The sequence below is a fragment of the Schistocerca serialis genome, chromosome 4 (assembly GCF_023864345.2).
Source record: "Schistocerca serialis cubense isolate TAMUIC-IGC-003099 chromosome 4, iqSchSeri2.2, whole genome shotgun sequence".
NCBI lineage: Eukaryota > Metazoa > Arthropoda > Insecta > Orthoptera > Acrididae > Schistocerca > Schistocerca serialis.
The window spans coordinates 950,526,421-950,539,205 of record NC_064641.1 but is presented as its reverse complement, the minus strand read 5'-3'; the positions used below and the strand labels follow the sequence as shown (position 1 = coordinate 950,539,205).

General features: G+C 40.9%; 1 protein-coding gene across 3 annotated transcripts in view; it reads left to right on the top strand.

Annotated features, from left to right (window-relative positions):
- LOC126473607 (collagen alpha-1(XV) chain-like) overlaps window positions 1-12,785 on the top strand; it is a 960,439-nt gene that overhangs the window by 828,557 nt on the left and 119,097 nt on the right. For all 3 annotated transcript variants that reach the window (XM_050100770.1, XM_050100771.1, XM_050100769.1), the window contains 2 exons: window positions 6,278-6,367; window positions 11,288-11,431. In XM_050100770.1, coding sequence (XP_049956727.1) covers window positions 6,278-6,367; window positions 11,288-11,431 — 234 coding nt within the window. The remainder of the gene's footprint in view (window positions 1-6,277; window positions 6,368-11,287; window positions 11,432-12,785) is intronic.

Genomic DNA, 12,785 nt, shown 5'->3' with positions numbered 1-12,785 from the left:
GATCCCACATCGCACAGCAATATTCCAGAATAGGGTGGACAAGTGTGGTGTAAGCAGTCTCTTCAGTAGACTGGGTGCACCTTCTGTGTTCTGCCAATGAATCACAGTCTGTGGTTTGCTCTACCCACAATATTATCTATGTGATCATTCCAATTTAGGTTATTTGTAATTGTAATTCCTAAGTATTTAGCTGCATTTACAGCCTTCAGATTTGTGTGGCTTATTGTGTAATCGAAATTTAGCTGATTTCTTTTAGCGTGTGAATAACTTCACACTTTTCTTTATTCGGGGTCAATTGCCATTTTTCACACCATACAGATATCTTGTTTAAATCATTTTGCAAGTCGTTTTGAGCATCTGATGCCTTTACAAGATGGTAAATGACGTCATCATCTGCAAACAATCTAAGACGGCTACTCAGATTCTCCTATGTCTTTAATACAGATCAGGAACAATAGAGGGCCTATAACACTTCCTTGGGGAATGCCGGATATTACTTCTGTTTCACTCGATGACTTTCTGCCTATTACTACGAACTGTGACCTTTCACAGGAAATCACGAGTCCAGTCGCACAACTGAGGCGGTACTCTGTAGGCATGCAGTTTGATTAGAGGAACAGTGCTGAAAGCCTTCTGGAAATCTAAAAATGTGGAATCAGTTTGACATCCCCTGTCGATAGCACTTACTACTTCATGAGTATAAAGAGCTAGTTGTGTTTCACAGGAATGATATTTTCTGAATCCGTGCTGACTGTGTGTCAATAAATCGTTTTCTTCGAGGTACTTCATAATGTTTGAATAGAGTATATGTTCCAAAACCCTACAGCAAATTGACGTTAGTGATATAGGCCTGTAATTCAGCAGATTACTCCTGCTTCCGTTTTTGGGTATTGGTGTGACATGAACAATTTTCCAGTCTTTAGGTACGGATCTTTCAGTGAGCGAGTGGTTGTATACAGGGTGGTCCATTGATAGTGACCGTGCCAAATATCTCACGAAATAAGCATCAAACGAAAAAACTACAAAGAATGAAACTCGTCTAGCTTGAAGTGCAAAACCAGATGGCGCTATGGTTGGCCCGCTAGATGGCACTACCATAGGTCAAACGGAGATCAACTGCGTTTTTTTTTTTTAAATAGGAACCCCAATTTTTTATTACATATTCATGTAGTACGTAAAGAAACATGAATGTTTTAGTTGGACCACTTTTTTCGCTTTGTGATAGGTGGTGCTGTAATAGTCACAAACATGTAAGTACGTGGTATCACGTAACATTCCGCCAGTGCGGATGGTATTTGCTTCGTGATACATTACCCGTGTTAAAATGGACCGTTTACCAATTGCAGAATAGATCGATATTGTGTTGATGTATGGCCATTGTGATCAAAATGCCCAAAGGGCGTGTGCTATGTATGCTGCTCGGTATCCAGTCCGACATCATCTAGGTGTGCGGACCGTTCGCCGGATAGTTACGTTATTTAAGGAAACAGGAAGTGTTCAGCCAAATGTGAAACGTCAACCACGACTTGCAACAAATGATGATGCCTTTAAGTAGGTGTTTTGGCCGCTGTCGCGGCTAATCCGCACATCAGTAGCAGACAAATTGCGCGAGAATCGGGAATATCAAAAACGTCGGTGCTGAGAATGCTACATCAACATCGATTGCACCCGTACCATGTTTCTATGCACCAGGAATTGAATGGCGACGACTTTGAACGTCGTGTACAGTTCTGCCACAGGGCACAAGAGAAATTACGGGACGATGACAGATTTTTTGCACGCATTGTATTTAGGGACGAAGTGTCATTCACCAACAGCGATAACGTAAACCGGCATAATATGCACTATTGGGCAACGGAAAATCCACGATGGCTGCGACAAGTGGAACATCAGCGACCTTGGCGGGTTAACGTATGGTGCGGCATTATGGGAGGAAGGATAATTGGCCCCCATTTTATCGATGGCAATCTAAATTGTGCAATGTATGCTGATTTACTACATAATGTTCTACCGATATTACTACAAGATGTTTCACTGCATGGCAGAATGGCAATGTACTTCCAACATGATAGATGTCCGGCACATAGCTCGCGTGTGGTTGAAACGGTATTGAATAGCATATTTCATGACAGGTGGATTGGTCATTCACCGGATCTGAAGTCCTCGGATTTCTTTCTGTGGGGAAAGTTGAAGGATATTTGCTATCGTGATCCACCGACAATGCCTGACAACATGCGTCAGCGCATTATCAATGCATGTGTGAACATTATGGAAGGTGAACTATTCGCTGTTGAGAGGAATGTCGTTACGTATACTGCCAAATGCATTCAGGTTGACGGACATCATTTTGAGCATTTATTGCATTAATGTGGTTTTTACAGGTAATCACGCTGTAACAGCATGCGTTGTCAGAAGTTCACAAAGGTACATGTATCACAATGGAACAACCGAAATAAAATGTTCAAACGTACCTACATTCTGTATTTTAATTTTAAAAAAACCTGCCTGTTACCAACTGTTCGTTTAAAATTGAGCCACATGTAGGAACTGGAAAAATTCGTTTATACGATAACGGGACGAATAACGTGAATTCGGCTGGTATTAATGGGGAAATACGAATTCGGCGGTTTTTGAGGAAGTAACGCAAAATCGGAGTTTTTCAACAAAATTTCTCTGTGTCCTCGTAAGAAGAGTCGTAAATCTAATGACGTTTTATGTTGAAATGTTCTATGTTCAACTGTCGCACTACTTTTTGCAGTCGTGACGTAACTAGTGGCCTTTCGACTATCGACTTTTGCGAGCGCGTACGAACGACCACTGTGTGAATTTCGATTATGTATTTAAAATGCAGTGTATGTACCGCAGTGTGCCGATTCAAAGCAATGGTGCAATGAAAATCTATCACAAACACATCGCCAATGTTTATTAAATGCGGTTAATAACACAGCAACGATATAAGGCTAGAAGAAAGTGATCACTGAGACGAGACAGTAGCCGAATGAGTAAGCCATGACGTAACGGATAGTTCCGTGGCTTACGATACGAATTGATGTAAGTTTGTGTTCCACTGGTGCTAATATATATATTTTTTACATCGTAGCGTTACCAACACAGTCTGGGTCTTTTGTTATGAATGTAATGCAAGTATTTGGAAGGAGGGTGAGCGCGAATACTGCCAACACTGTCATCGGTCATTAAGCTTACAACTCTACCACTTTTCACTGTAAAAGCAAAGGAAAAAATTCGAAAGAATAATACACGTATGTTCTGTAATAAATGATGCATTTCCGTCTGATTAGAGATCGAAGAATAAAATAAATATTTGGGCGTTTTATTTCCGAATGGTTGGTGAGGCAGGTATCTTACAGGACGGCGTTAATTTCTACTACGGAAACGAGCAGCTATAAAATTCATCTTTTTTTATTTGATTGATGATCGGTTTCACGTATCAGAACCCTTTCTCAAATCATCCAAACAAAGAAAAAGGTGTACTCCGTGATAGTACGCAAACCAAGTTAATATTGTACATGATTGCGTTTAAGCCATTAGTCAAGTTTGCAGAGACCATTCATTGGCAGGACCACTGTTTTACTTATGCTCGCTGCCAAGCCGTGCTAATGAGTGCGTATTTTTCTGAATGTATTAATTACAAAAATTTTAGTTTATATTGATATGATTGTTTTCAAATTTCGTTTAAATAAGGTTCGTTTAAGGAGTTACCAGACAGCTTGCCGCGCATGCGCAGAGCTGAAATCGCGTATAAGCAGCGCCTACTCCTGCTTCTGGCTACTAGGAGTGTGGCTGTTCGGTGTATAAACAGTGAAAGAAAGCATCCAACATCTACCCGGAAAAATTTTTCTGGCGCTGCCAGATTGACGGATGCGCATAGCTGTCTTGAGTTAGAGTGGTGGTACACTTCACTTGTCTCGTGTTTTGTTTGTGGCGCGTTTTTCAATCGTTTCGAAGCTATTGCAGTGCCCGCGTTCGATATTTCACGTTTACACTTCACTGTTAACTGTCAGGTAGGCATATCAGATGTTTTGCCTGTTTTCACCCCATTTCCCCAGATATTGGTAAAAACAGCTGAAAATTTAACACATAAATGAGTCTTACTACCAGTTTGTATATGTATGTCAAAAAAGTAATAATAATAATAAAGATACTACGGTAAAAGAAAGTATTTTTGTATTAAAAGACTGTGTTACTGATGGAAAATGGAATTTAAAACTCAAAATGTGTACAGAAACATATTATAAACTTTGTTTCCAAGCAACGTCTGAGTGAGCATTAAAAAAATAAAGAAAATTAAATCGCGTCTTATTTTTAACCCAAGTTAAATACCTTTTGTATTTTGGTGCTTAGAAATACTTAAAAAATAACCTTCAAGGCTTCTTGGTGAAGTTCATACAGAAAAATCTCTTGAGGATGCAGCCAAGACATTTTATTTATTAAGAATAGCATTGCAAAGGCAGAGATTTTTGTTTGCATTAAAAGATTTTCTTCTAAGTTTCATTATTGTTATTCCATAAGAAATTTCAACCATTTAACATAAACATTTAAGTCGATGAGAAAAATTCTCGAGTGTCCGAAATTGATTATGGATCTGAAAAAAAGGGAAGTTCTGTATTTTTTTGATCTGCTGGATACAACATTGATAAATTATTTTTTCCCAATATTTAAAATATATGCATCACTCCACACCATTCCGGCCAAATGCAGCAACAGTATACAAATGTTAAAAATTTAAATAATAGTCTCTGTTGCAGATACTTGATTGATGACAAGTTTCACACTCCAAGCGGATCTTCAGACCATTCTTGAGCAGCGGAGACCGGTTTCTGTGGTCTCCATGGCTCAAGAACAATATGAAGAAGCAGGAAACATGTCATCAATAAAATATCTGCAACATACTATTATTTTCATTTTTACCTTTGGTGTTTGTTTTTAAATAATTATTTGTGTCAAAAATTTTTGTTAAAATAATTTTTCTCTGCACTTGTCTCATGTTTGGCCCACTCTATCTTAGAAATAGTTCCATTTTCAACATAGCATTGAAAAATGGTCAAATATGACGAAAATAGGTAACTGATAATAGGAAAAGCTTGCCAGAAAATAACACCGACAAATAACACTGAAAAGTGCCAAAAATAACACCGATTTTGGCCATAAAATAACACCGATTTTTTTTTCCTGTCCCTAGCCATATGTTTGTGACTATTAGGCTACAGCACCATCTATAACAAAGCGGTAAAAGTGGTCCAACTGAAACATATTTCTTTACGTACTACACAAATATGTAATAAAAAATGGAGGTTCCTATTTTAAAAAACCCAGTTGATATCCATTTGACCTATGGCAGCACCATCTAGCGGGCCAATCATAGTGCCATCTGGTTTCCCTCTTCAAGCTAGACAAGTTTCGTTCTGCATAGTTTTTTCATTTGACGCTTAGTTCATGAGATATCTGGCCCGGTCACGTTCAATGGACCACCCTGTATAACTGCTAAATATGGAGCTATTTTATCAGCATACTCTGAGAGGAATCTGACTGGTATACGATCTGGACCAGAGGCCTTGCCTTTATTAAGTGATTTGAGCTGCTTTTTTACACCGTGGCTATCTACTTCTATGTTTCTCATCTTGGCAGTTGTTCTTGATTGGAATTCAGGAATATTTACTTCGTTTTCTTTGGTGAAGGAGTTTCAGAAAACCGTGTTTAATAACTCTGCTTTAGTGGCACTGTCATCAGTGACTTCACCGTTGTCATCGCGTAGTGGAGGTATTGATTGTGTCTTGCCACTGGTGTGCTTTATGTATGACCAGAATCTCTGTGGGTTTTCTGCCAGATTTCGAGACAGAACTTTGTTGAGGAAATTATTAAAAGCATCTCGCATTGAAGTACGCACCATATTTCGAACTTCTGTAAAACTTTGCCAATCTTGGGGATTTTGCACTGACCCGTTGTGTGTACCATGGGTGTTCAGTACCATCACTTATTAATTTATGTGGTATATATCACTCAATCAGCATTTCGCTGATACATATAGCATTTCCAGGCACATAAGAAATTATATCAGGAAATAACATGATGTACCAGAAATCACACCTCAGACTTCTGTCAGTTCTCTCTGTGCAAATTTAAATCCTAACAGCTATGTCTAGTTTTTCCTAAATGGTAATATTAAAACCGCTTTCTTCATATGTGCTGCACATTATCACTACTTTCGAGAGTGTTGCATTCTTAGGAAAGATAATTGGAATTGTCTTTTCTGTTCTAGGGAGCTCCTGGTAGACCCGGCCCAGCCGGACCCCCAGGCTTGCCAGGCTTGAAGGGTGACAAGGGAGATGCCGCAGAAATACCTCCTGGCGTATGTACCTTGCATTGAATCACTGCCTCAACTTCTACTATTTTTTTCTGTTGACAGTACTGTAAGCACTTGGTGTAATATGACTTCAGTAAGAAAACACTCTTTCTTCCAACATGCTTCACAAATTATTTAGTTTTATGCTAGGTTTTGTGTAGTTGAGATACTTGAGTGAGTATAGGAAGGAAGAACAAAGATGAAATTAGAAGAAAAACTGACAGAGCAGTACAGTAAGTATTTCAGAAAAGACAGATCATTGCTTGTCCTGGCCTTTACATTAAGACATTTGATGGAGAAAAAAATGAGAAGTTGGAAAAGACAGGTATTTACTGATATTGAGAAAGTCTGACAGTATGCCTTGTCATTAAAGAAGAAGGGAGTTTGGGTTTAATGTCCCACTGAGATCAAGGTCATTAGAGACAGAGCACAAACTCGGATCGTATCAAGGATGTGGAAAGAAATAAGATGTGCCCTTCCAAAGGAACCATCATGGCATTTTCCTGGAGCAATTTAGAGAAATCATGGAAAACCTGAATCTGGATGGCCAGATGCATGTTTAAACCTTCACCCTCCTGAATGGGTGTCCAGTGTGCTAAGCACTACACCATCTCACTTTATCTGCCTGTTGATTTGGAAACATAAAGGTATAAACAAGTTAGTAGGGTTGAAGTGCAATAATACAGTATGTGCAAAAATTGTGAAGTTGAAACAGGACATCTGTGATGTGGAAGTGTACTGATCACCATATTATCTGTCATAAATGTGCACAAAATTCATAAGAATGTTTAACAAAAATTAGGAGAAGATTCAACTAGAGCCACGTTGTGTGATCTTAAGCTTTCCTGGTCAGCCAGCTGTTTGTATTGAAGATGACAACAAGGTATGCATTCAGAGTATTATGTGTCATAAACGACGGTTAAGGGCTGGACGCACCTGGAAGGAATACGAACGAAAGCCACATTGTTTGCAGAGAACATCCTGATATGGTGTGAGGGCAAAATTTTAGTGCAAATGCAAGTATGGAACCAGGAGGGAGCAAAATTTGGAAGAGCAAAACAGCGTTGGTGATAAGGGGAAGGAAGGAAGGGGAAAGATTAAATATATGGATAATCATTTAAAGCGGTCAGAAGTTATGAGTTTATGAGTACTTAGGAAGTATGATGTTAGGTAAAGGCAAATAACCGAAGAAACAGCGAAAAGAATGCAAGAAACAAATAACTTCTACCAGAGTGAAAGGGATATTTAATGGAACAGAGCTGTCCCATAGAAATGTAAGTAAGTTCTATATTCAGCTTATTATGAACACATTCTAGCATATGTGGATGGTACACGGACTACAACAAAAGTAGAAGAAAACTGAATGTAGGCAAAGAGGTGAAATATTTAAGAAGTATCAAAGGTAAAACAAGAAGGACAGACTCGGAAATAAGATCAGGAAAAGAATGAGAATCTAGAAACTTCAGGACAAGATATTGTTCTGACCAGGAACACAGGGAAATACATGGTCAGAGAACAGATACAATTTATTAGGTCACAGACTGGTATCAACAAGAATACAATGAAGGTATTTAACATGACTTGAACACATTTAACAACTGATGGCCCAGAAGCTCATACTTGGCTTATGAAGATGCTATCCATGTCAGGTGTTACTCCTGTAGTGCTGCATGTAAATGGCAGATCTTGTGATGGTGGCTGACTGACAGGAGCAGCCACTTAAGGTAGTTGCAGGTGCACCATTTGAATGTCGGTGCCCACTAAGCTTACTGTAGTGGCCCGACTTACGTCCACTGTGAGCGGTAGGTGTAGTAACTGGTGGGTTACTACACTTCTACTTCCTTGCAGGGGCAAGTGGAGTGAGAGACCAGGTGTTGACATCTGTGATGCTATGACTGAAGAGGCATGAGAAATTTCCTACCTGCTGGGGCTGACGCATACAGATGAAAGAGGTTAGAGTGATGGCACTCCTGCTGCCATAGGGGCTTGAGAGTCTTCTGGACATCAGAGTTCATGATGAAGGGTAATGGCAGAGGCTGTGATGGTGGTGAGCTGGAGAGAAGAGGCTCTGGCAACAGAGACCATGCTTCTGTCTCAATGCTGTTGCTATTTGCACAATGCAATGGAAGGCACCATCACCTGCCTCACGGAGCAATCCTGCCATCAATGTTGGCAGAGTACAGACCGTCGGGGCAGGTGGGCACGGCACGGCCTGCTTGATCCCTGGAGCAGTCAAGGCCGACGAAGAAGAAGGAACCCAGTGCCTATCCTGAGACACAAATGGTACCAGTGTCGTGCCAAGTTGACCTATAGTGCAAACCTTGTAGATGTGGCGACCACACTGGCAGTGGACGATGCCCAGAATCCATTGAGGATGCTGTCCAAATGCCATGGCCCAGACTGGTGTACCAAGTGTGTATGTCAACAAAACCAGTGCCGCTGGGGGACGCGTGCGTGGCAGCAAGAGGTGTGAGCAGCGTCTGCGGCTGACAGGTGTGCGTGAGCTCTGCAGGACACTTGGCCCCAATTGCTGTCATTCTGTAACAGCTTAAGAAAAATCTGAGAGCTTCTCCGGCCAGAAAATCTTCTACACAACTTTGTCTTAGATGTTGGACAAGGCATCCTGCCTTGCTGTTTGACTCAGGAGGGAAGAGAGGTGCCATGTTATGGTGAATGCCATTGTGTGAATGAAAGTCCTTGAAAGATTGCGCCATGAACTAACAATCCCCTGCACACTAGGTTCTGTGCACCGGGCCTGCATGCTGTCAACAGTGGCAACATCACTCCGGGCCCCTAATTGCTGACCCACCATGCAGGAGATCTTGAACGACTGTGCAATATTCGAAACATCTTCTAATGTAGTGTCCTCAAACTGAAGAGCATATTGATGCATCTTTTTTTATCTGGGGCTGAGTGAATGATTGTATCTTGGACATTGGTGTCAGCATAAGACTACTGAAACTTAACTGTGATGAACCAACACATATTACTGAGGCTATAAGAATCGGTTTCCGAAGCTCAGTACAACTGCTGAAGCTGTTTGTGACATGGGTAGAATTCCACATGTGCAAGCTTGTGGTGACAGAGGGACAGCAAACTACACATATCGTTAAAAGAAAGAGACGGTGGTGGTTCGTGCAGAGCAGCTAACTGACAGAGTAAGTGATACATACAAAGGGGTATCCACAATAAGAGAAGAGCCCTACAGACCTCTTTGTTGACCACCCGGAATGCCATAAAATGTTTGTAATGCTGCTTCTCGTAAGCATCCCAGTCTTCCACAGATTCATCGTAGGAGGTGGGGGATTGGGGGAATAGCAGCAGGTGAACAACTGATGGCTGAGCCCAGGTCAACATAGCCAACAACTGTCCCAACACAGCCATATGCACGTATTGTTGCAGAAGTGACCTGAGTAAAGCCTCTGTGAAAGAGCCAGATGGTTGAAGAAACATACAAAAATTTGATACTTGACATTGGCACATGTGCTCTAACAAACAACATGAGGAAACACATGGCCATAAGACAGATACAATTATTGGATCAGGGAATGACATCAACATGAATACAATGAAGGTAGTTTACACGTCTTGAATGCTTTCAGTAACTGAGGTTCCAGAGGTCTGTGCATGGCCTTACGAAGATGCTGTCCAGGTCAAGTGTCGCTACCAAATGAGGTGGTGCAGTCGTTTGCACACTTGACTTGCATTTGGCAGGATGACGGTTCAAACCTGCGTCTGGGCAGGACAGTTCCTTTGAAAGGGCATGACTAATTTCCTTCCCCATCCTTGACACAATCCGAGCTTGTGCTCCGTCTCTAACAACCTCGGTGTCGATGGCTTCCTTTCCCTCAGGTGTCACTAGTGTAGTGCTGCGTGCACAAGGTGGATCTACTGACAACAGTCAGTGACTGGGTTAGTTCTGGCTGTTGCAGGCATGCTGTCTGAATGTCGACTGGCCCGAATTGTATCCACTGTGGGTGGTAGATGTTGAAACTGGGGGGGTTACTACAGACAGAGACAGCAAAGTTGAAGTGGTGTGGACTTAGGAGAAAGTTCAAAAAACAACATTATCTGAAAGGTTAACTGAAGAGAGACTGTGAGGAAGATACAGAAAGAGATGGACAGGTACAGTGAGGGAGTGCTTAAAAAGAGAGGAACAAAACCAGAAAATGTGTTTCAAGAGGAAGCTGAAAGTGGCAGTGAAGAAGAAGAAGAAGAAGAAGAAGAAGGTGTTGGACTGTTAGGTTACTCTCTAGCTGGAAGCTGCAGAAAACAGACTCCATCTTTTTGGAAACCAGGCATGATTATGTAGTAGACATAGAAATACTGCAATCTGGGCCCAGTGGAAGGAACTGTCTCTGCTCGTAATGCTGGAAATCAAGAGGCACTACAAAACCATACTGAGCAGCTACTATTTTGACAAACAGATTTCAGTTCATGTTCACTCTTTGATACTACTAAACCTGAGCCGATTGCTCAGTCCATTTATGTTAAATTTTGCCCCACTATAAATGGATGTGCCAGTAATTTATTTTCATGTTTAATGGTTTTCAATGTACTATTATATGTATTTAGCATTAGCAGCTAACTTCTTTGATAATTGTAAGCCCTTTGCTTTGTTTTTGCTTGTAACAGTATGCACACTAATATCTCTGCCAGTAATGCTAGACATCATTCTAATAGCTCAAAACCTGTAAAAATAGATAATTAGGAACAACAGTGGCAAACAAGTGTTTTTTTATGTTGTACTGTTTAATTTGAGAAACATATTATCGTAAATATAAATACTCTTACTTGTCCTTGGTACTAGTATGAATAGCTTTATCTTCACAGTACAAACTAAGAGCTTTACTGTTGAAATGTTCAAATGCTCATTTGACTTGCAGTGAGGCTAAATGAACTGTATGCTTTCCTGCCTATTTACAGCTGAAGGGAGAGAAAGGGGACCCAGGAATTGGCATCCCGGGACCTCCAGGACCTCCTGGGCCAGTGGGGTCCTCTGCTAACCCGGACGCCACCTACATCCCGGTGCCCGGGCCACCGGGACCCCCTGGTCCGCCGGGACCTCCGGTGAGTCCTGCATCACTGAGAAAAGTCGTAAGCCTTATACCTAGGTGTACATCTCCTTATATGCTGAGAACAATTCCATGCTTAGTGCCAAGCTGTCTAGTGCCCGAGGGTATAGAAGTCACCCTGCAGTCGTCAGGAGTTATTTTCCTTGAGTGTTGTAGCAGAGGCAGCCTACTACAATTTGTCAATAGTACCTCTGTTAGTACGGAGAAAGGATGAGGTCATCTGAAAACTGTCAAAAGAGAGTACTAAAAATAGTAGAAGGCCAGAGAGAAAAACGGACTAGTAGATTGGGAAGATTGACAGTGGACATTATTTTTAGTGTAGGACAGCTTTAAGAGGGACACTAAAAACATGGTAAGAATTTAGTAATGGTAGTGCTGGACAGTGAGAAAGCATATGATAGTGTGAAATGAAGCAAGATCTGGTAAATCATTCAGAAAATGGGAAATGGAAGGATGACTATGAGAAGAATAAAAGAAATGTACCAGGGAACTGTGAGTTCTGTAAAAGCAGGAGGAGAGAAAACAGTGCTCAGTCCCCTTTACTTTTCACTATTGTTGTAGACTAAATAATGGAAGGAGTGGCAACATGAGTAGGATATTAAAATATAGAAGCAATGCTGTTTGCAGGTAATTTAATGATGTGGAGAAGGAGAGTTACATGAAAGGCTGAATATGTGGAAGGAAGTATAAAGCAATGGTGACTGTGAGTAATAATATGAGAGTAGCAATGGACAATAAGTTTTAGAGAGCAAGCACTAAAAAAAGTGGGAAGTTTCAAGTACCTGAGGAGTGTAATTTAGGATGAATGGTAAGGAGATCAATGAAAGATGAAGGCAAGCACTTGGATTCCTGCAGAGTGTAAGAAGCCTCATCTGGAGCAATTACCGTATTTACTCGAATCTAAGCCGCACTTTTTTCCGGGTTTTGTAATCCAAAAAACCGCCTGCGGCTTAGAATCGAGTGCAAAGTAAGTGGAAGTTCTGAAAAATGTTGGTAGGTGCCGGCACAACTAACTTCTGCCATCGAATATATGTAGTGCTACACAGGCATGCTTTGCAGGTACAAAGAAAAATACTGGCGCCAAAACCTCCACGTCAATAGATAAATTAAAAGAAAAGCTGGAAGAATGTAAACATTATGCCATGTATTCTTTCGTGTTTGCATTTAAATCCTGTCTGCCTAATAAACTACGAAACTAAAATGAGACAACAGCAAACGCGGAAGAATATACATATCGTGTCATGTTTATATTCGTATTATTCCTATGACGAATAGTGATAGGCCTACAGTCAGAAATGAAGCACGGGAACTGACTAGATTTTTAAATCTAAGATGAATCTAATTTCTGT